General features: G+C 47.7%; 1 protein-coding gene across 1 annotated transcript in view; it reads right to left on the reverse strand.

The window, feature by feature from the left end:
- Positions 1 to 3,748: 3,748 nt before the first annotated feature.
- Positions 3,749 to 25,039, reverse strand: part of BBS1 (Bardet-Biedl syndrome 1) — a 61,703-nt gene continuing 40,412 nt past the window's right edge. The window contains exons 11-17 of the mRNA XM_056527527.1: positions 24,826 to 24,984; positions 19,786 to 19,855; positions 19,541 to 19,699; positions 19,230 to 19,363; positions 15,348 to 15,482; positions 7,951 to 8,037; positions 3,749 to 4,571 (exon numbers count right to left, since the gene is read on the reverse strand). Coding sequence (XP_056383502.1) covers positions 4,485 to 4,571; positions 7,951 to 8,037; positions 15,348 to 15,482; positions 19,230 to 19,363; positions 19,541 to 19,699; positions 19,786 to 19,855; positions 24,826 to 24,984 — 831 coding nt within the window. The 3' untranslated portion in view covers positions 3,749 to 4,484. The remainder of the gene's footprint in view (positions 4,572 to 7,950; positions 8,038 to 15,347; positions 15,483 to 19,229; positions 19,364 to 19,540; positions 19,700 to 19,785; positions 19,856 to 24,825; positions 24,985 to 25,039) is intronic.

Consider the following 25,039-nt stretch of genomic DNA (forward strand, 5'->3'; position numbering starts at 1 on the left):
TAAGTACAAAACGTGGTGTGAAACCACCCTTATTCAGATTTTAAGAAAATGGGGCTCCTGTAGCTTATTAGCCAATTCATAAAGACTCTCATCGCCTGTTTTTACAGCTTTAAATGAATGGGAAAACACTTTAAACAAGATTATAGAGCAGTGTTTTTCTCAACCAGGGTGCCTCCAGCCGTTGCAAAACTACAATTCCCAGCATGCCCGGACAGCCTTTGGCAGTCCCGACGTGATCTCGATAGAGCCTGTTCAACCTCATTCAAAAGATGTCTATTGAATTAAAGGGGAACTCCAGTATAAACATTCTTATCCCCTATCCACAGAATAGGGCAGGGCCAGACTGGCCTACCAGGATACCAATGGGGAAAGTAGCACAGGCCGGCTGCTGCCTGCCTCGCTCCAGCATACAAGGTCCTGACACTGGAATCAGGACCTTGCATGCAGAGGCCAGGGGCCGACTATTTGGACGTGGTCTGAGGGCCCGGCCAGGTAAAGGGCCCGCCGCCGCTAATGAGGATCCAGAACACTTGTCCTGGTTCCCCAGGCAGACAGCGCTTTCTGCTGTATGCGCAGCTCACGCACATACAGCAGAAAGCCTCCTCTCTGTGTGAGCCACATCTGTGACCTACGCATAGAGGAGACGTGACCTCCACCCCCCCCCCCCACAGAGTGCAGGTGCAGAGGACGTCACTTATCAGCACCTGCACTGTGGAGGATGAAAGAAGCGGTCCCCCGCTGCGTTCCGGAGCAGATCGCTCCATGAGACATAATCAGGTGAGCAGATTTTTTTTCCATCCTGGAGAGGGGAGGTAAGGGGATGGAGGAGGGGGGGGAACTCTGCTGCCTACACATACTGTGGGGGGAACTCTGCTGCCTACAGCTACTGTGGGGGGAACTCTGCTGCCTGCACCTACTGTGGGGGGGAACTCTGCTGCCTACACCTACTGTGGGGGGGAACTCTGCTGCCTACACCTACTGTGGGGGGGAACTCTGCTGCCTACACCTACTGTGGGGGGGGAACTCTGCTGCCTACACCTACTGTGGGGGGGAACTCTGCTGCCTACACCTACTGTGGGGGGGAACTCTGCTGCCTACACCTACTGTGGGGGAAACTCTGCTGCCTACACCTACTGTGGGGGGAACTCTGCTGCCTACACCTACTGTGGGGGTAACTCTGCTGCCTACACCTACTGTGGGGGTAACTCTGCTGCCTACACCTACTGTGGGGGGAACTCTGCTGCCTACACCTACTGTGGGGGGAACTCTGCTGCCTACACCTACTGTGGGGGGAACTCTGCTGCCTACACCTACTGTGGGGGGAACTCTGCTGCCTACACCTACTGTGGGGGGAACTCTGCTGCCTACACCTACTGTGGGGGGAACTCTGCTGCCTACACCTACTGTGGGGGGAACTCTGCTGCCTACACCTACTGTGGGGGGAACTCTGCTGCCTACACCTACTGTGGGAGATATGCGGACAAACTACCAAACTAATTTGTAGTTTGGCATATTGGTAAGATAGATACCAAAATATATTATATCTATCTATATATATATTGAGGTGAAAGGAGCCAAGTTGTACTACCACACACAACCTGAGGACAGGTGTGGTACTGTTTTTGTAAGAAATTAGCTTTCTTTTGTTGCTGATAGATAAAACCTTTAACAATTCATGCTGCTTGAGCCAAAATTCAGACCAAAATCTGTATACATCTGACCTGGTGATGTATTTCCACTACTCAGTGATACGATTTGTGCACAGATTTACCCAATGGAGTCTTGCCTTTGTGTTTACCTTAGAGATCAATTGCGCTGGAGCTGGTCATCTGCTGTTACAGCCCATCTGTGCTAAGGGATGAGGAGTTGGGTGTTTAGACATTGTCAAATTGGTTTGACTGTGCACCGCCTGTTCACGAGGTCAATTGTTGATGTCGTTCTCTGATCTCTTGTTGTTTGTGGTGAAGACCCATGGGAGAGTTTAGGAAAAACAGGTTTGTTGATGCCGCACACCGGCTCGGGGACGGTGAACGGACACTGACCACCAGATGAAATAATAAAAGCTGTTTATTCCAAGGTTCAGGACAACGTGTTTTGAAGAGGTTAATCCCTTCTTCATCAGGTCCCATATATTTGAGTCACTCAATTTTCCAATTCAAATGTAAATTCACTCTGACACTATTCCACAGAAAACTTGTTCCCATGATTCTATGCTGCACTATGAGGTCAAAGATCTTATTACCACACAGCAAGGCTCCAGTTGTGAAAGGGCATGTTAGGCTATGTTTACACGCCAGAATTTCTGCATGGTATTCCATAGAGGTGAATGGGCAATTCATTTCTGCAGAATTTACTGCAGATTTTTCATGCAGAATTCCGTGCAGAAATTCTGCTGTGTGAACAGCAGGTAGCAGGTCCTTTAAATCCCATAAGTTGTGAGGAGCGGCCTCTGTAGATTGGATGTTTTAAAGCACATGATGCTCAATGGACATGAAATCTGGACAATATAGAGGCCAAGTCAACACTGAACTGCGCCTTATTTCTGAAAAATTTTGCACTGTGGTAGGAAGCGTTATTCTGCTGATATAAGCCATTGCCTAGTGACGTTGCCTTGACGATGACGCACAGGGACGTTCATGCACAGGTACATCTGCTGCGCACGAACGTCCCTGTGCGTCATCATCAAGGCAATGTCACTAGTTCGGGGCCGGCCCGGAGCGGAGAAGAGCGCCTCCTGGTGAAGATGGACAGCCCGGAACGACTAACCCTCCCCACCGTACGGTCCCTTTAGCATAGATGACCCAGACCAGCTCACCCTTCCTTCCCACTGAGGGGAGGTGAGTAGAAAACTGAAGGGGGGTCTGGATGATGATGAAGGCCTTCGGCTGTCCGGGCATGCTGGGAGTTGTAGTTTTGCAACATCTGGAGGTCCGCTGGTTGAAGACCACTGAGAAGGGATTAACAGGCGGAGAGTTCACTCAAGTATAAGCCGAGGGGGGCGTTTTCAGCACGAAAAATCGTGCTGAAAAACTCGGCTTATACTCGAGTATATACGGTATGTGAGTGGAGACAAGAAATCGCAGGGGAGCCCAGACATTTACCTTTCTTTACGTTTCCTTTATTAGTTTTTGCAACATAATAATAATAATAATAAGTCATATACAATATTTCCTATAAAAATCTGTGATTAAAATATACAGAATATTCTATAATAAATAGCTGCATTATAAAAACAGACATTGAGGGGAGATTTATCAGATGGAGTGGACACATTTTTCACAGCAAAGCTTTTCTTTTGCCTTTGGATGTTTTGATACATTTCCCCATTTAGTAGTGACAAGACAATTCGGATTCTACTTTCAGGGTACATTTACACACTCGTAACTAGAAATGGGTTCCCTGCTGCGGGAAATCCACTGAGAGTTACACTACCATTCACTTGTATGGGTCTGCGGACAGTAAACAATGCAGGCTGCCAGCGGACTACTTGAAATGAATGGTAGCATAACGTGCAGTGAATATCCCGCAACAGGAAACCTGCTGCTAGTTGCGAACATGTGTACGAACCCTTAAAGTGGTACTCTGGTGAAAACCCCCTTTTTTTTTTCTCTTTTTAAATCAACTGGTGCAAGAAAGTTAAACAGATTTGTACATTTTTCTATTAAAAAAATCTTAATCCTTCCAGTACTTATCAGCTGCTATATGCTCCACAGGAAGTTCTTTTCTGTCTGACCACAGTGCTCTCTGCTGACACCTCTGTCCGTTTCAGGAACTTTCCAGAGCAGGAGCACATCCCCATAGCAAACCTCTCCTGGTCTGGACAGTTCCTGATATGGACAGAGGTGTCAGCAGAGAGCACTGTGGTCAGACAGAAAAGAAAAAAATAAATGAACTTCCTGTGGAGTATACAGCAGCTGATAAATACTGGAAGGATTAAGATTTTTAAATAGAAATAATTTACAAATCTGTTTAACTTTCTGGAACCAGTTGATTAAAACATTTTGATCAAGGGGTACTCCACTGCCCCGGCGTCCGGAACATTGGGTGTGGACTGTGGGGGTCGTGACGTCACGCCACACCCCGCCCCCTCAATGCAAGTCTATGGGAGGGGGTGTAACGGCCCCTTCCATAGACTTGCATTGAGGGGGCGTGGCGTAACGTCACAAGGGTGTGTGGCCGTGACGTCACCCAGCGTTTGGAACTAAATGTTCCGGACGCTGGGGCAGTGGAGTACCCCTTTAATAAAACTGAGTGCAATACTTTTACATCTGCCCAACTGCTACTCATCATTGTTCTTCACTGACCTTTAATTTAGTTTCTGGAGAATTATACCTGGCAATGATGTGGCAAAATAAAAGACATTTATGAAGTTCAGATTTATTGTCCCTAAAACGAACAATTGTCCTTGAGTGCTGAAATCCTTTGGATTTCTGGGTTTCTGTACCAGTCCTTTGGTTGATGGATATAGCTCTGTAGACTTCTTATCAGCCTGCCACTAGGCCCTCACTGACTGGCATGTTGATGTGCGCTGTGAGCAGCGGAGTACTTTTCCCTTCTCTCAGGACAAACACCTAAGGAAACAGACAATATGGAATAATTAACTTGCAAATGATATAAAGTAAATGACACCTATAACTATATCAACAGCAACAGGTTCCAACATAGAACCCATCTAAGAAATATAGGTTACCCTTTTCTCCTCCATTAACAGGTATAAGGTTCCCTTATTGGTCATCCAGTCATCAGGGAGGCGTCCACTGGCTTCTCATTGCTTTGCCACTCCTAAAGGGGTACTCTGCTGCCCCAGCATTCAGAACATTTTGTTCCGAACGCTTGGAGCGGGCGTCGTGATGTCTCTCGTGACATCACGCCACGCCCCTTCAATGCAAGTCTATGGGAGGGGGCGTGGCATCCGCCACGCCCCCTCCCATAGACTTGCATTGAGGGGGTGTAGCGTGATGTCATGAGGGGCAAGCCGTGACGTCACGACCCCTGCCATCCGCACCAAGCGTTCCAAATGAACATCAGGTGCTGCACAGAGATCGCTGTGGGATCCCCGCGATCAGGCATCTTATCCCCTATGATGCCTAGGTGCGGAGTACCCCTTTAATAGACAGCCACACAGGAAGACATCAATCAAAACCAGTGGCGTTAAAGGGGTACTCCGGCGCTTAGACATCTCATGCCCTATCCAAAGGGGATAAGATGCCTGATCGCGGGGGGTCATGCCGCTGGGGACCCCCGTGATCTTGCACACCGCACCCTGTTTATAATCAGTCCCCGGAGCTGCCACGCCCCCTCCCATAGGCTTGAATTGAGGGGCGGAGCATGATGTCACACGGGGCGGAGCCTTGACGTCACAACGCTCCAGCCCCGTGATCGACAGTAATCAGACCCGGAGCGAACACGCTCCGGGGACTGATTATAAACAGGGTGCGGCGTGCAAGATCACAGGGGTCCCCAGCGGCGGGACCCCCCGCGATCAGGCATCTTATCCCCTATCCTTTAATAGCTAGATGTTATGTATCAAGGGTGGCAGAGCAGAGGGAAGCCCCTGTTCTAGGACGTGCACAGGTTGACTAGAAAGGGGGGCTTGAGCCCCTGCCCTTTTGATGTTACTCCTAAAAGTGCCCTGGGCAGTCGGGCATTATTATGTGGACATTTATATAAATAAATATGGGAAGTGCCCATTTTTTCAGTTCAGCCCCTGCCCCCCAAAATGTCTGTGCACGTCCCTGCCCCCGATAACTTGTGGTTCAGCCAGTATGATGACTGTTTCCTTTCATAGGTGCTGTCCAGGCACTGTTTGCAGCTGTCCTCAGGTTGTGTTTATTATTACAACTTAGCTCAATTCACTTCAATGGAACTGAGCAGCAATACCACAAAATCTGAGGACAGATGTGGCCGTTTCCAGAAGAAATCAGATATGTTTTTCTAATCCTGAATAACGTCCTTTTAGGGTTTGGTCACACGTAACGTATACGCAGCATATTTCATTGCATGTTCTCCTGTAAGCAAACACACAGGGCTTCCCCGCGGCAGACCCTGTATGCACAGTGAGGTTTGGAGGCAGGGCCAGCGTGCTGACGTGACTGTGAAGGGCTAGCCTGCCTCCAAACCTCACTGCGCATAGACTGCCATGGGGAAGCCCTGTTTGCTTATGGCATTTACCACTGCGCAGCCTATTTTATGCTGTGTATACATTACGTGTGATCCTACCCTTACAGTAAATCATTCTTCCATAGGGCCCCTAATAAGCTTATGTTTCATGTACAAAAGGCTCAGTTTGTAAGTAATAAGCTCTTAACAGCAGAAGGCGACAGCTTTATATGAAATAACGCATTATGTAACTGATGCTAGTCAACTTTTACAAAGCTTCCATGTAAAGAAATATTGTCAGCTTGCTCCCCCCACACTAACCAGCGGTACTGGCTGGGGACGCTGATCTGTTTAAAGCCTACCATGCCCGGATCCGTCCCGCCGTAATCTTCCATTTTCTATATATGCTAATTAGGTGCTAACTGGCACAGGCGGGGTTACTGGCACTCTGACGTCAGAGCCGCCCGTCCGCAGCGCCGCCCAGCTTATCAATATTCCTCCTCTCCCTCCACCTCCCCCTCTTCATTACAGAGCAGGGAGGAATATTGATCAGCTGGGTGGTGCTGCGGACGAGCGGCGCTGATGTCAGAGTGCCAGTTAGCACCTAACTAGCATATACAGAAAATGGAAGATTTCGGCCGAACGGTGGGGCGGTTCCGGGTATGGTAGGCATCAAACTGATCAGCGTCCCCCACACTACCAGCCAGAACCGCTGGTTAGTGCGGGGGGAGCAAGCTGACAGTTTTCCTTTAAATCTTTCCTTTAAACCATTTAACTTTTGTTTTGCTTTTCCTGTCATGGGCAATGACTTCTGCAGTAACTTCCTCTTCATCTTCCTGTAAGCAGAGTACAGAGCTTCTTCAGGACGAGCAGGAGGCAAGTAACAAATAGCTACTTGGCTGGCACTGTTAAACGGGCATTGTGGTTAGTGGATCTATGGGAGACATGAGAACTAAAATGCACCGCTATCTGCATTCAGAAAACAGGGTAAAGCTTTAAGGGGTACTCATCCCCTCAACATGTTATCCCCTATCCAAAGGATACTGGGACCCCCCACGATCTCCGTGCCGGTGCTGCGGCGTTACGGTCATGGAAGCTTGGGGCTTCTGTGATTGTGACATTACGCCACGCCCCCTCCATTAATGTGTATGGGAGGGAGCGTGACGGCTAGTACACAGTAGTCACGCCGCCTCCTATAGACATAAATAGAATGGGGTGGCGGCTGTGATCGCCAGTCATCCAGCACGTAGCGGAGTTTGCTCCGTGCACCGGATGACTGGGGTGTCGCGGAGGAGATCGCAGGGGTTCCCAGCCGCTGGACCCCGGGATCAGATATGGATAGGGGATAACATATCTTTGGATAGGGAATAACATATCTGGCGGCGGAGTACCCCTTTAAATCCAGGCACTGCAGAATCTCCTGTAATTCTGCCATTACAGATAGTGATGGACTGGGAGGTAAGCTGCTCTTGAGGACTACGAAGATGCCAAAGACAGAGGACACCTAACTCAATTATAGCAAATGAGAAAAACAGGCAATACACTCACCCAAGATGACGCACACAATGAGGACTTTATTACATGCGGTAAGACATGAGCAGCGGGGCTCGCGTCTTCCTTCTACTTCCCCGCTGCTTATGTAACGTCTTGCCGCATGAAATAAAGTCCTCACCGTGTGCATCCCTTTGCAGTATTGCCTGTTTTTCTCATTTGCTTCAGTTCACTACCTGTTCCATGTGAGAGCGTCCCCGAGTTGGAACTTTGAGGTATTAGTTATGTCATATACCTGGTCTAGCCACTAATAATACGCTGTGGAGTGCAGAGCCTGTTTGTCTACTATCCATGACCTACCTTAATTATATCAGAGATCCCTTTATCAGTGCGGCAATCCACAAACGTCTCCACAGGATAGTTCAAGCCAGGGACCAGCAATGGGATCTAAGATAGAATGGATAAACACGGATTAATATGGAGCTGTCATTTAAAATAAAGTGCCCAGAATTCGGATTTCAGGCCAAGATGCTGGTAAACACATTTTAGAGGGGTATTCCAGAGATTGAAAAAAAGAAAAATAATAATAATAATTAATATATACATACATACATATATACACACACACATACATACAGTCATGGCCGTAAATGTTGGCACCCCTGAAATTTTTCAAGAAAAAGTAAATTTTTGTACTTACCGTAAAATCTCTTTCTCGGAGGTTTTATTGGGGGACACAGGACCATGGGTATATGCTGCTTGCCGCTAGGAGGTTGACACTAGGCAAAAAAACAAAAGTAAGTCAGCTCCTCCTGGCAGGATATACCTGCCTCCTTTAGTCCCAAAGTAGAAGGAGAACCGACGAAGCTTCAAATTGAGAATGGGGCGTACAGTGCCGCCCTTCTTGGGAACTAAGAAGAGATTGGAGTAGAACCCAGAAAAATTTTACCGAGGAGGGACCGGCACTATCACTTCCTGGGAAGGAGGTTGCGATGGGCCACCTGAAAAGCTGCAGGAAGAGCGGGAGATCGAAGGGGGCGGGACCGGAAAAAAACATCCCTGGGAATAGAAGAGAATTCAATTTGAAAGCCCTGGGACACGACCTCCTGAACCTGCACCAGCCAAAGTCCCGAAAGAGGGACAGGCGACCACCCACCCGACGAGAAGACTCGGATGGGGGCGCACCCTCAGGCAGTGGGAGGCTTGCGAGTCCCGGACTTGGAAGAGGGGCGGTTGGAACGGTTCCCCGATTTCCAGGAGGGGCGAGCCTTGAAAGACGGCGCCCTCCTATCCTGTGAGGCCACTGGTTTGTCCTGGAGGCCAGAGAAACAAAAGGGGCAAAAGAAAGAAGTCTTCAGCTGCCAGTCCGAACAGCGCAGATGATTCCGGGGTAAGAGGGAACTCTTGCCCCCGGTAGCCTCTGAGATGATCTCATCTAGGCGTTTGCCAAAGAGACGAGACCCCAGGAAAGGATGCTCAGTAAGGGAGCGCTTAGAGGCTGCATCAGCATTCCAAGCCTTAAGCCACATGGAGTGCCGAAGGTCCACCAGGTTGCCTGAGACAAAGGCAGCTCAGCGAGCCAACTCCAAGAAGGCCGAGCAGAGGTAATCCCCGGCATTAGCGATTTGCTGAGCTAAATCCGCCAAATCGCCGGGGGAGGAACCTGCTAAAATATCCTGGCACAATTGAAGAGCCCAAACAGAGAGGGCTTTGGGTACCCATGTAGAGGCCAAGGCTGGCGACAAAGCCGAGCCCACTGCCTCAAAAGCGAATTTCACCAAATACGACAAGTACGGCGGAAGGACACTTCAGGGACCGCTCCTGAAGTTCCTGGGTCCTGCAGGTGGAAGGTGTCCCTGACTGCCAACACCAGACTGTCCACCAAATCTGACATACGGGAAGTCTCTTCTCAGTCAGAGGGAGGGTCCAAAACCAAGTACACAAGCTCCCCTGGGGACCGGGAACGCAACGCAGGCTTTCTGGAATGTGTGGAGGTGGACTGGAAGCGGGGACGCAGAGACCGGGAACGGACATTAGATGACCGGTTGTGGCAGCGCCTGGAGGAGGTGGAGCAAGGGCGGGAACGGTGGCAGCGGGAGGCCTGACTCAGGGGACGAGGCGGAGGAAAGGAGACCCGGACGGCCACGGGAAGGCCGTAGGGAATGGCGAGGGGGAGGACCCACCGTCGTCTCCCTAGTAGTCGAAAGTAAGGAGGACCGCCCCAAGGCAGAGGCCACCTCCAGGGAGACCCTGGCCAAATCAGAGATCACCTGAGAAAGAGAGGAGACCCACTCAGGAGCGGGATCAGACCTCCTGCAGTCCAGCAGACCATCCTGCATGGTAGCCAGGGGAGTACTGGACCGCAGGGATGCACAGGGTGGACAAGTAGGCTCAGAGGAACCGCCTGGCATTTTGGTTCTACAGCCTGAGCAGGAATAATAAGTGACCAGCGCAGGAGCCGCACCGGGGTGGCGGTGGGGGCCGGTCGGGTCTGGGGTCGGACATGAAATAATAAACTAAAAAAATCCTGGTAAGTCTGACAGCCAGACAGACACCGAGTGAATACACCCAGGTTCCTGTGTCCGGATAGAAGCAGGTCCTTTGAAGGAACAGCTGGAGGAGAAAGCAGCAGAATAACCGGCAGAAATGCTAAGTTGAGCGGCAGGTCAGGACTGTGTGTTCAGCCAGGTCCACGCTGGGCCAGGAGCAGGGAAGGAGGGGCCAGCTGACCCCGGGAGCACGAGCTGTAGCCCCATAGGGTGAAGAAGAGGGAAGGGTGGGGGGAATCAGCCCCCCCAAGCGTGCACTCCCACAGGATAGGTTAAGACCTGCCCCCGGAGTGCGCACTGAGAGATAAGAGGCCAGGAGGAGGAGCCCCCAGAAGCCCAGGCGTGCAACACTGTGACGGAAAGTGGGCGGAGCTATGACTAGGCCTGAGCCGCGGGCGCAATTAGAGTCACCGCCCGCGGCCCGGACCGGAACACCAACGGGGGGCGCACAGCAGCGGGGCCGCAGTGCAGTGCGCACAGCACTGAGTGCCGCAGGAACAACGGAGGCCGAGGTTGGCGGAGCAACCGGCAGGCCCGAGCAGTGGAGTACAGTGTGTTCTCCGCCCGCAGACTGGAATGAAGACAAACTAAGGGATGAGCCCCCCCCCCCCCCCCCCGTGCATGACACCGGAGCTGTGAAACAGTTAAAAAAAAGGTGAGTTGCACGGCAGGAAACAGGGCAGAGGTTAGCTGGCGGAGGGTGCTAACGGGAGTTAACCTCTAATGTCCCGAGAAAGACAGTCCCGGCTCCAGGAAAATACCCCCATCCAGGGAAGAAGAACTGAGGTGCAGGAAAGGAATAGAGGGGGAATGGAGGAGTGAGGGAGGGAGAGAGGAAACATACTCACCCACATAGAAACGGCCCATTCAGCAATGCACCATGCCCCTACCTCGCAAATGGGGGGATCAGGCAGTGACATGCTCCTGTGGCCCCACAGTAGAAAAAACAACAAAGGAGAGAAAATCTAACTAGACGCTGAAACTACGAAAAAAAACTAAAGAAATAAGACCAGGTCTGGAGAGCTCCATACCTGTGTCTGCCTCCTGCTGTCACTAAGCTAAAAACTAAGTTGCTCAGAGCCAGGAGGCGGGTATATCCTGCCGGGAAGAGCCAATGCTTTTGTTTTTTTTGCCTAGTGTCAGCCTCCTAGCAGCAAGCAGCATATACACATGGTCCTGTGTCCCCCAATGAAGCGCTCGAGAAATTAAGTATTTCTCACAGAAAAGGATTGCAGTAACACATGTTTTGCTATACACATGTGTATTCCCTTTGTGTGTATTGGAACTAAACCAAAAAAGGGAGGAAAAAAAAGCAAATTGGACATAATGTCACCAAACTCCAGAAATGGGCTGGACAAAATGATTGGCACCCTTAAAAATTGTGGAAAAATAAGATTGTTTCAAGCACGTGATGCTCCTTTAAACTCACCTGGGGCAAGTAACAGGTGTGGGAAATATAAAAATCACACCTGAAAGCAGATAAAAAGGAGAGAAGTTCACTTAGTCTTTGCATTGTGTGTCTGTGTGCGCCACACTAAGCATGGACAACAGAAAGAGGAGAAGAGAACTGTCTGAGGACTTGAGAACCAAAATTGTGGAAAAATATCAACAATCTCAAGGTTACAAGTCCATCTCCAGAGATCTAGATTTGCCTTTGTCCACAGTGCGCAACATTATCAAGAAGTTTGCAACCCATGGCTCTGTAGCTAATCTCCCTGGGCGTGGACGGAAGAGAAAAATTGATGAAAGGTGTCAACGCTGGATAGTCCGGATGGTGGATAAGCAGCCCCAAACAAGTTCCAAAGATATTCAAGCTGTCCTGCAGGCTCAGGGAGCATCAGTGTCAGCGCGAACTATCCATCCACATTTGAATGAAATGAAACGCTATGGCAGGAGGCCCAGGAGGACCCCACTGCGGACACAGAGACATAAAAGCAAGACTACATTTTGCCAAAATTAACTTGAGTAAGCCAAAATCCTTCTGGGAAAATGTCTTGAGGACAGATGAGACCAAGATAGAGCTTTTTGGTAAAGCACATCATTCTACTGTTTAGCGAAAACGGAATGAGGCCTACAAAGAAAAGAACAAAGTACCTACAGTGAAATATGGTGGAGGTTCAATGATGTTTTGGGGTTGTTTTGCTGCCTCTGGCACTGGGTGTCTTGAATGTGTACAACGCATCATGAAATCTGAGGATTACCAACGGATTTTGGGTCGCACTGTACAGCCCAGTGTCAGAAAGCTGGGTTTGCGTTCGAGATCTTGGGTCTTCCAGCAGGACAATGACCCCAAACATATGTCAAAAACCACCCAGAAATGGATGGCAACAAAGTGCTGGAGAGTTCTGAAGTGGCAGCAATGAGTCCAAATCTAAATCCCATTGAACACCTGTGGAGAGATCTTAAAATTGCTGTTGGGAAAAGGCGCATTCCAATAAGAGAGACCTGGAGCAGTTTGCAAAGGAAGAGCGGTCCAACATTCCGGCTGAGAGGTGTAAGAAGCTTATTGATGGTTATAGGAAGCGACTGATTTCAGTTAGATATTTTAGGGTGTGCAACCAAATATTAAGTTAAAGGATATCTGCAGCGTTACAAACACTTATCCCCTAACCTCAAGATAGGGGATAAGTGTTTGATCGCGGGGGGTCCGAACGCTGGGGCCCACGGCGATCTCCTGTACGGGGCCGTGGCTCTCCCGTGCAAGGGGCGTGCCAGCCGCAGCATGACGTTGCGGCCAGCTCGCCTCCTCAATACATCTCTATGGGAGAGGCAGGGAGGCAGCATTCGTTTCTCCCTGCATCCCCCATAGAACTGTATGGGGACGGGGAGGAGACGGGGCGTCACCGTCGACCTCTAGGTCGACGCTACGCGCCTTAGCACTCACCATGAGAGCTTATGGCGGCGCCCCGTTAGGGAGATCGGGGGTCCCAGTGGTCGGACCCCCCGCTATCAAACACTTATCCCCTATCCTGCAGTTAGGGGTTAATACCTGCGTGTATATAAATCCCTCCCTGAGAAGTGTTTGTTATGCCTGATGAAACCGCGCAAGCGCGGTGAAACGCGTCGCATTGGATTAAATCTGTTTGCTACACACCTGGCTCTATTGTCCTCTCCTTGGTCAGCGCCGACATTCCCATCGTTTCTGAAGTTTACCTTACATCTCTACCCTATCCTGCAGTTGTCCTTTAAGGGTGCCAATAATTTTGTCCAGCCCATTTTTGGAGTTTGGTGACATTATGACCAATTTGCTTTTTTTCCTCCCTTTTTTGGTTTAGTTCCAATACACACAAAGGAAATAAACATGTGTATAGCAAAACATGTGTTACTGCAATCCTTTTCTGTGAGAAATACTTCATTTTCATTTATGGCCGTGTGTGTGTGTGTGTGTGTGTGTGTGTGTGTGTGTGTATATATATATATATATATATATATATATATATATATATATAATAATAATAATAATAATAATAATACACTGTGTAAAAGGCTCTCTGCTGCCACCAAAATAAACTAAAGGATGCTGTCTCTTACTAGTGCTGTGTGAGTGGCAGTCTCTAGCAGTGTGAGCGGTGTTTACCAGTGACCACTGCTCGCTCAGCTATACAGGACACTCCATAAATGTCTGATAGATGCGGGTCCTTCCTCAGGGACCTGTACCTATCTCTAAAACGAGGGACCCCTTCGCCCTGTCTGGTCTGGTGCTGGCCAATGGATGGATTCTAAAAACAGATTTCATGGATGTTAAAGGGGATGTCCAGTGCTTATTCCCGAGGGCTGTACCCACATATCTCCGGTGAAACTATAAAAATGAATAGATGACTTGGCGTCTGCAGCTTCGGGATGCGAGGAGAACCAGGTTCCCATACAGGAGATCATGTGGTGTCCAAGTGGTCGGACTCCCCACGATCAGGCACTTATGCCCTCTCCTCCTGTGGAGATGGGATACGTTCTTATGGCTGGATAACCCCTTTAACAGGAGCTGCATAAACAGTATAGCTCCAAGTGCTAAACGGACTCTGAGAATATGTTATTGACCGCTGCATGGAAGGAATAAGAACAGAAGATTTTAGGGGAAAATCCGCACAGTGATCTGGGTCTGCTGGGTCAGTAAATATAACCTAGCACTGGCATTCTGCTCATCATAACTCTTAGAGATAATGGCAATGACCCTTTTTCTATTACATATAGATGTACCGTATTTTTCGCCATATAAGACGCTTCGGCATATAAGACGCACCCAATTTTAAAGGATGAAAATCTAGAAGAAAAAAAAAAAAGATTCTGAACTTTCAACCTGCAGACCTCCAGATGTTGCAAAACTACAACTCCCAGCATGCCCGGACAGCCGTTGGCTGTCCGGGCATGCCAGGAGTTGTAGTTTTGCAACATCTGGAGGTCCGCAGGTAGAAGACCACTGGTATAGGAGGTAATACTCACGTGTCCTCGCCGCTCCGGACCCGTCACCGCTGCCCTGGATGTCGCCCTCCATCGCTGTTGCCGCGTCCCTGGGGTGTCACCGTCGCTCCGGAACGTCTCTGCTGCCCGGTATCCTCGCTCTCCATCGCCGCCATCACGCCGCTACGCACGCCGCTCCAATTGGATGACGGGACGGCGTACACCACGACGTGATGACGACGAAGGAGAGCGCCGGCCATGCAGGGGATCCCGGCACGGAGCAGACACCGAGGAGGCAGGTAAGGTCCCTCCCAGTGTCCTGCAAGCTGTTCGGGACGCCGTGATTTCACCGCAGCGGTCCCGAACAGCCCGACTGAGCAGCCGGGTTAGTGTCACTTTCGCTTCAGACTCACTTTCATCGCCGCGTCTGAAGGGTTAATACAGGGCATCACTGCGATCGGTGATGTCCTGTATTAGCCATTGATGGCCGCAGGGACCGCCGCGATAGGACAGGGTTTTAATGTGTATTTGCCGTATAAGACGCACCAACTTTTCCACCCAGTTTTGGGGAAGAAAAAGTGCGTCTTATACGGCGGAAAATACCGTAGTTAAAAGCCACTTATTCCTTCCCTATTGAGTGCCAGTCTGTCACTGATGACCATCACCCACCTAGCAACAGCCCAATAGCTGGTCCAACACCTTTCTGTTGCAATGTCCGGTGCAATAAAACAATTGGCTCATGAAGGGGTCAATAATGGGATAACATTCACATTAGAGTCCATTAATGTACAGTACCATAAAGCTTTGAGATACCTTAAAGAATGCCGGTCTAAGCTGGTAAAGTTGTTCATCATACAGGAAACTAACCAGCAGCTGCATGGAAGGTCGGTTCACGGATGTGTTCTGTAAGTTCAGGATGAGCTTGAACCGAGGACCAATTCCTTGAACCTGAAGAGAAGAAACAATCACTAACTAAATTGTGTTCATATAGATAGACGAAAAAAGGCTTATAGGGGTACTCCGCCCCTGGAATCTTATCCCCTATCCAAAGGATAGGGGATAAGATGTCAGATCGCCGCGGTCCCGCTGCTGGGGACCCCAGAGATCGCCGCTGCGGCACCCCGCTAACATTACAGCACAGAGCGAGTTCGCTCTGTGTGTAATGACGGGCGATACAGGGGACGGAGCAGCGTGACGTCATGGCTCCGCCCCTCATGACATCACGGCCCGTCCCCTTAATGCAAGTCTATAGCAGGGGGCGTGACGACCGCCACGCCCCCTCCCATAGACTTGTATTGACGGGGGGCGGGCCGTAATGTCACGAGGGGCGGAGCCGTGACATAACGATGCTCCGTCCCCTGTATTGCCCGTCATTACGTGCAGAGCGATCTCGCTCTGTGCAGTAATGATAGCAGGGTGCTGCAGGAGCGATCCCAGGGGTCCCCAACAGCGGGACCGCGGCGATCTGACATCTTATCCCCTATCCTTTGGATAGGGGATAAGATGTCAAGGGGCGGAGTACCCCTTTAAAGCTTGCAAAATTGGGCCATAAAATAACAAAAAAATCTTAGATCTCATTGTCTGATAAAATTGGATACAAATGTTTTCCTTGCACATGAACAGTCTGTAGGCTACTTAGCAATATAGAACAAAAGGTAAGAGGTTCCATAAAATGGAACATTTAAATGGTATTTACTAAAATCCACCAAACGCTCAGGAAAAAAGTAAATTCCCAAAAGAAAATAAATAAATCATTACTGGTAAAACCTCCGTATATACAAAAAGCCTGGAATCGTTAGCATAAAGAAAATGTCAATGTCGTAGTGGTGACGACAAGCACAGGTATACAACAAGGTGGCTGGATTAATATCCATCCACACAATCCAACAGGGACAACCATATATATTACACAGTTATTCCCTGGAGAGAAACATTATGTCAAATCAGCATTCCCAGCGTATGTTTCTACTCCCGGGGTCAATGAATAGATACCCAGGAGTGTCCTCAGGGGAATAGGCTAGTGTGTATCCAAATAATAGACACACCTATTAATGTCATATAGCCACCACTAGTGTATGAACACAGTTCAAATACAGTGATCCCTCAACTTACAATGGCCTCAACATACAATAGTTTCAACATACAATGGTCTTTTCTGGACCATCGTAAGTTGAAACCAGACTCAACATACAATGCTACAGACAGTCCAGATCTGTGATACCTGTCAATGGCTGGAAGAACCGACCAATGAGAATGGGCATTCACTGGTAAAACCCCTGTATTACTGATGCGTATGCACTGTGAGTGTCTAGTAGCGCCCCCTACAGTACAGGGAGGTATTACATGTTCTGTACACTTTACCTGTACCAGGGTTAGCTGCTCCTTTGGACACCTGGTGAGGGCGACTCCATTACTTTTTAGGACACTGTACTGTACAGGACCCTGAAGAAGCTCCTGTCCTCTACATAGACCAGTGTTTGCCAAGCAGGGTGGCCCCAGCTGTTGCAAAACTACAACTCCCAGCATGCCTGGACAGCCGTTGGCTGTCCGGGCATGCTGGGAGTTGTAGTTTTGCAACAGCTGGAGGCTCCCTGCTTGGGAAACACTGACATAGACAGTGATTTACAGCTCCCAGCAGATCTTTCTTACTTTTATATGTAAGGATTTGCTTTATCTATATTAGTTATCTACTTATTTTTCTTTAATTCTCACTTTTTCCAATTTTTGGATGACATTTTGGTGCCTTTAGAACCAATTACAAGGTTTCCATAGAGTTATGGTCTCAACATACAATGGTTTCAACATACAATGGTAGTCCAGGAACCAATTAATATTGTAACTTGAGGGACCACTGTATTAGATGTATGTTGTACAAGGGCCATGATTGGTCGATCACACCATAGATAGCATCACATAAATGTCATCTCCACGTATATGTTCCCAAATACTGCGCGCCAGGATAGTCAGGGAAACATACAACGGCGTAACAGCAGAGTATTCATTACCATAGAGCAGGTGTGATGCGGCCCAGATAGTTGAAGCTACGATCAGCAAACACAATGGTGCTGCAGTGGCAGGTCGCCGAGAATTTTCTGCGTTTATTACAGTAGGCTACTTAACCCCTTCATGACCCAGCTAATTTTTTTTCTGGCTCATGTTTTTTTTCCTCCTTACCTTCTAAGACCCATAACTTTTTTTTATTTTTCGACTGACAAAGTTGTATTGGGGCTCATTTTCTGCGTGACAAATTGGACTTTCCATTGATTCACTTTTTTTTTAATCATACAATGCATTACAAAGCCAGAAAAAAATCATATGCAGGGCAAAATTGAAGAAAAAATATGGAATTGCACAATTTTGTAGGGTAATAATTTTTCCGGAGTTCAAAATACGGTAAATTTGACAATCCATCTTTATTCTATGGGTCCGATGATACCATTGATACCAAACGATTCCAATGATACCAAACTTGAATAATTTTTGTTAAGTTTTATGGTTAAAAAAAATGCAAACCTTGGGGGAAAAAAAAAAAAACTTTCTTCATTACCATGTTCTCACCCCTATAACTTTCATGTTTGTTTTTTGCGCCATGAGCTGTAGTTTTTAATGGTACTACTTTTGTGTAGTTCTGGCTTTTTGATCACTGTTATTACGATTTTTTTTTTGGGATGTAATGTACCATATATACTCAAGTATTAGCCGTTCCGAATATAAGCCGAGGCCCCTAATTTCACCCCAAAAACCCAGGAAAAGTTATTGACTCGACTATAAGCCTAGGGTGGGAAATACATCATTCACCCCCCTGTCATCATCCAGACCCCCGTCATCATCACCCTGTCATTATCACCCCGTCATCATCCCCCCCCTTCATCATCCCCCCCCCCCTCAATCCCTTCGTCATCATCCAGACCCCCCTTTTGTTTTCTACTCACCTCCCCAGTTGTTGCTTTCTCGGTGGGAAGGAAAGGTGAGCTGGTCCGGGCCATCCATCTTCAGCCATCTATGCTGCAGGGACCGTCCGGTGGGGAGGGTTAGTCGTTCCAGGCTGTCCATCTTCACCGGGAGGCCCTCTTCTCAGCTCCTGGCCGGCCACGAACTAGTGACGTTGCGTTGACGACGATGCGCAGGGACGTCCGTGCGCAGCAGACGTCCCTGCGCCGTGGCGTCAATGCAGCGTCACTAGTTCGGGGCTGGCCCGGAGCAAAGAAGAGGGCCTCCCGGTGAAGATGGACAGCCCGGAACGACTAACCCTGCCCACCGGACGGTCCCTGCAGCATAGATGGCCAAAGATGGATGGCCTGGCCCATCCCCTCACAGCTAAGCCAGAAGCGTTTTTTTTGTTCACCCGAGTATAAGCCGAGGGGGGCGTTTTCAGCACGAAACCGTGCTGAAGAACTCAGCTTATACTCTAGTATATACGGTAACCAAAAATCAGCAAATTTGTAGTTTGGAATTTTTTGCGTTTACGCCATTCACTGTGCAGGATCAGAAATATAATAATTTAATAGTTTGCACAATTACGCACGCGGCGATACCAAATATGTGTATTTTTTTTTTGTTGATGATTTTTAAAAACATTTTTATACACACTTTTTTTTCGACTTGTCCCTAGGACCTCAAATTTTTTTTTTTGTTGTTGACAGGTTCATTTTAGGGGTTATAGTCTAACATGACCACAAAGTATCACGTACTTACAGAAGCATTTAGAGTAAGTGGTTCCTGCATTGTCGAGGATACTGGAGTGAGGCTGGCGTCTAGGGCCTTAACATAGGCTCGGGCAGCACTAAGACGAAGGCGGTACAGATCCATTTGGAATACACGGTGCATTGCTGAAGAGAAAAGGTAAGGATTTTTTTTTTTCTTTTTTAAATACAAGAAATAAAAGCCATTGCTGTATTCCCATCTTTGTTCGATTATAACAGGAATAATACAATCTTAGATGCATCTTTTGGAGAAGATGCTAAAAACGTATTCTGTAGCATAGCAAGGGTCATAGTTCATCTTACCCACAGCGTTCTCTCTCTCACGAAGGGTCTGGTCTACATACAGTTTGGTTTTCTTGGGTACACTGAGCTTAATGCTTTGTCCAGTAGGAGGGCCGGGAGATGTATCCTTATCTTCAAAGTGTGCCGTCCTCTTTAATATCTTAATAATAAGACCTCCGCCTACGGGTACAATATAAAGATTTGTGGGAAAAGAGAAAAGGGAGATATATCTCACATAAGAGAAAAAACTTTTATAGCAATGTTACCTGCTGTGGTCATAATCAGAGTATCGTCCTCTCTTCCATATCTTCCAAAGCAAAGACTGGTCACTACGTCCTGGGACACAAACAGAATTTTACCATAAATCTCAGAAAATTGGGACACCAGGCCTTACAGTAAAGAGCATTTATCATGAAATGAACAGCCTGTGCCCATATGGCAATCCAGAGGCATCCTTAAAGGGGTACTCCAGTGGAAAACATTTTTTTTTTAAATCAACTGGTGCCAGAAAGTTAAACAGATTTGTAAATCACTTCTATTAAAAAATCTTAATCCTTCCAGTACTTATCAGCTGCTGTATACTACAGAGGAAGTTCTTTTCTTTTTGAATTTATTTTCTATCTGGCCACAGTGCTCTCTGCTGACACCTCTGTCCATGTCAGGAAATGTCCAAATCCCCATAGAAAATGTATCCTGCTCTGGACAGTTCCTGACATGGACAGAGGTGTCAGCAGAGAGCACTGTGGACAGACAGAAAATACATTCAAAAAGAAAAGAACTTCCTCTGGAGCATATAGCAGCTGATAAGTACTGGAAGGATTAAGATTTTTTAATAGAAGTCATTTACAAATCTGTTTAACTTTCTGGCACCAGTTGATTTAAAAGAAAAAAAATATATATATATGTTTCCCACCACAGTACCCCTTTAATATAAACACTGGATACAATAAGCTTTATCTTACAATTCCAATGCTCCAATCGTTGCTCCATAGGCTGGAATAGATACTATTGCATGCAACATTTTTTGATCCGTTGCTGCATGCTGGATGGCACCTATGCCAGATCCCCCTTACATTTGTGATCCGTGCCTAACACCAGAGTTTCATATCTGATCTATACTTAAAGGGGTAGTCCAGTCCTGAAAAAAACAATTCTAAGGATAGGGGATAAGTTTCAGATCGCGGGGGGTCCGACTGCTGGGGCCCACCGCAATCTCCTGTACTGGGCCCTGGCAGCCCACGAGAAGGGGGCATGTTGACCACCGTACGAAGCGGCGGCTGACACGCCTTAGCGATGTATTGAGGGGGGGTGTCGGCCGCCGCTTCGTGCGGTGGTCAACACGCCCCCTTCTCGTGGGCTGCCAGGGCCCAGTACAGGAGATTGCGGTGGGCCCCAGCAGTCGGACCCCCCGCGATCTGAAACTTATCCCCTATCCTTAGAATTGTTTTTTTCAGGACTGGACTACCCCTTTAAGGATAGGGGATAAGTTTCAGATCGCGGGGGGTCCGACTGCTGGGGCCCACCGCAATCTCATGTACTGGGCCCTGGCAGCCCACGAGAAGGGGGCGTGTTGACCACCGCATGAAGCGGCGGCCGACACCCCCCCTCAATACATCGCTAAGGCAGATTGCCGAAGCCAGCGCTCCAGCTCTGCTATAGAGTTGCATTGAGGGGGGGGGGTGTCAGCCGCTGCTTCGTGCGGTGGTCAACACGCCCCCTTCTCGCGGGCTGCCGGGGCCCCGTACAGGAGATCGCAGGAGGCCCCAGGAGTCAGACCCCCGCGATCTGAAACTTATCCCCTATCCTAAGAATAGGAGGTAAGTTTTTCAGGACTGGACTACCCCTTTAATATAGTCTTTATCTGTGAGACAAAATTCACTCTTCAACATTGAAATTGGAACATCAAGAAGGATAAGACGTAACATTATGCAAATCTAAGAAGTAGCAAGTGTCGCCAAGATATGCAAATGATCACATTTGTGACAATCTGTGACATGGAGGAGGGGCTTCAAGGGTATAAAACCCAGATCAGAAGCACTTTTTTTCAGCCACATGAAACCTCAGAAATCGGATCAAACCAGTACAGAATATTTGTGCAATGCCTCCTATTCGTTGACATGCCAGTTATGGCCACTTGTTGCAAACCTAGAGGGACAGAATGTTTGCACTGAGAGACCTTAGTTTATCCCTTTAGCACAGTGTTTCCCAACCAGGGTGCCTCCAGCTGTTGGAAAACTACAACTCCCAGCATGCCCGGACAGCCAAAGGCTGTCCGGGCATGCTGGGAGTTGTAGTTTTCCAAAAGCTGGAGGCACCCAGGTTGGGAAACACTGCTTTAGCAGATAGTTATATGCATAGGCCGAGATGTCAGCACTGTCCCATGCTGTATATCCCAGAGGTTTGGGAGACCGACAACTATCTGAACGAATGGATCATCAGATTAGTACAAAAGTGCGCGGCAATCCATTCTGTCCTGCAAATGAAATTGAACATCACATACCCAGCCTGGGGCGCCAAACCATGTCTACACAAACCATCAGAAGGCGCTTGCACGACATTGGGCCACAAGCCAGACGTCAGGCTACAAGTGGTCCATTTACCCCGGCTTTTGTTTTATATGCAATGATAGCTGGAGACTGGTCTGGAGAACAGATGCCCCCATATAAGTCTTTATGCCAGATACAGTAACAGCTCTGCGTTACGTTGATTTGGTCATGGGATCAATAGTTCAGCCATATTTCCAAAGTGCTCCAGGAAACACCGGGACCTATCGCCCAATGCCCGGGACATGCTGTTCCGGGCGCCAGGCAGGTGAACTTTTCCAGCCCTTAGTCCTGCTTCGGGCAAGAAGGGCCGGACCTGACAAGCATGGCGGCGCTCAGCAGTCTGTATGGGGCGGGCTCCCGACTCCTGCCCGCTACATACTCTGCGGCCATTGGCTGATTTCAGTAGCCGGGGGCCGCCGCTAATAGCCAGCATGCAGCGATTGCAGTGGCTGGCTATTAACCCTTTAGATCGCCGCTGTCAAAGCTGACAGCGGCGTCTAAAGGGACATGTGAATGCTCCCTGGTGGGCTAGTGGGGTGGATCGCTCCCCCCGCTGGAATTCCTCTGCTTACCTCTGTTCCCTGCTGTCTGTGACTCTGTCATTGATAGAGCCTGGCTGGACTAGGTTCTATCAATGGATCACAGAGCACACAGATCAATGGAGTTCAATAGAACTCTACTGATCTGTATGAGGAACCTAATGATTCCTCCTAAAAGTCTAATAAAGTGTAAAACAAAAAAAACTAAAAAAAATTTTATAAAAAAGTTTAAAATACACACATTAACCCCTTCCATGTTAAAAGTTCAAATCACTCCCTGTTCCTATACAAAAACATGTAAACATAATAAAAGTAAACATATTTAGTATCGCTGCGTGCGTAATTATACGAACTATTAAAACATAACATTTTGTATCCCATACGGTAAATGACGTAAATGTAAAAAAATTAATAAATAAAAAAAAACCACAGAATTGCTATTTTTATAATATCCCAGAAAAAAAAGTAACAAAAAACTATTAAAAAGTCAGATCAATACCAAAATGGTACTGATACAAAAAATAAAAACAGATTATGGCACAAAAAATTAGCCCTCATACAGCCTGGTATGCGGAAAAAAATAAATAAATAAAAAAGCTACAGGGGTCAAAAAATGGCACTTAAAAAACTCGAAAAAGTTCCAAATTGTTTTTAATTAGTAAAACATAACGGAAACTATACAAATCTGGTATTGCTGTAATCAGGCCGGCCTAAAGTATCAAAATAACATGTCATCTGACCACAAGGTAAATGGTGTAGAAAGGAAAAACCCCAAATTTGCTAAATTATCTTTTACTATTTCAATTTCACTTCACAAATTATTTTTTTTTTAGGTTCGGAGAATATGTTATTGAAACATTTAAAGGTATCATTATAGTAGTTCTTTATGGCTATTATAGGGGGGAGGAAAAAAACGAGAGTTTAAAAGCGAAAATTGGCCGGGACAAGTGGATCGTCATGAGGGACAAGTAGATTTTGCTCCATTTTAGTCCCGTGGACAAGTAGTTTTTTAATTACATTTCCACACCCCTGAACCATTTTTAACAGAACCCGACCAGTCTGCATGCCGTTACATGCTACCATGGCCTGCAGCATCTCCAGACTTGTCTCCCATCGGGCACGCGTGAGACGTCATTGGTCAGTAATGCCAGCAGTGGATCTCGGTGATCTGTATACAGTGTGGCAGAACATTTCTCAGACCTTATTGGTAACATGCCAAGGCGTGTAAGCGTGTATTTCTCCATGTGACGGTCATATTTCATACGTAGTAAATAGAGGTGTTTTCAATATTTTGTTTCTATTATTTTATTATTTTTTATATTTTTATTTTCACATCAATAATATGTCTACCGATCTTGTGATTTCCATAACTCCATGGGGGAGATTTATCAAACCCTTTCCAGAGGAAAAGTTGCTCAGTTGCCCATAGCAACCAATCAGAGCGCTTTTTCAAAAATGAAAGAAGCGATCTGATTGTTGCTATGGGCAACACAGCAACTTTTCCCCTGGACAGGTTTTGATAAATCTCCCACCCCCATGACTTTTCCTTTTCTTGGAGTTGCAATTTTAAAGGGGTTCTCCACCCCTAGACAACTTATCCCCTATCCAAAGAATAGGGGATGTCTGATTGTGGGCGTGCCGCCACTGGGACCCCCATGATCTCTGTTGAGCACCCGGCGTTCGTTTATCACACTGGGTGCGGGGGGCAGAGTCGTTGGCATAACGGCCACGCCCCTCATGACATCACACCACACCCCCTCTATGCAAGTCTATGGGAGGGGCGTGGCGGCCGCCACGCCCCCTCCCATAGACTTGCATAGAGGGGGCATGGTGTGACGCCACGAGGGGCATGGCCGTGACATCACGACCCCTGCCACCCACTCCAAGCGTTCAGGACAAAATGTTCCGAATGCTGAGGCAGGGGACTACCCTTTTAATGCTGAGGAGTGTATATGTGATGGTTAAACTATATTGGGATACTTGATGTAGAGTATAAATATATGCAGTTCCCACAGATTTAATCAGAATTCACTAACCCCCTAATGAATCTGTGGACCTCCTGACCGTTCCCCAAACTTTGTGGAAGATATAGAATGTTTCTCCTAAAACTCTGTTCCATTCTATAAAAAAGGGGTGTAAACAAGGTGGACCTAAACTGATCAGCGTGTAAATATTATGGAAAATGGAAAGTAAAATGCAAACTCCGCAAACACCAACTCACCGGGGTTGATATGACACTCAGCAGATTCTTGTCTCGGTACAGGTGCACTTCCAGATTCTTTAATCCCACCAGAACGGCTTGGATGCTACGTGACTTCTGTTCCAATAAAGACATGGTCATGACGGAGGAGGGCAGCGTAAGTGTCCAAAGCCGCTTTCCCTGTCACAAGTGAGAGAATCCAATGTTATTTATGCGTCTTTACACAATATGGGTA

Source organism: Hyla sarda, chromosome 6, assembly GCF_029499605.1.
Source record: "Hyla sarda isolate aHylSar1 chromosome 6, aHylSar1.hap1, whole genome shotgun sequence".
Lineage (NCBI taxonomy): Eukaryota > Metazoa > Chordata > Amphibia > Anura > Hylidae > Hyla > Hyla sarda.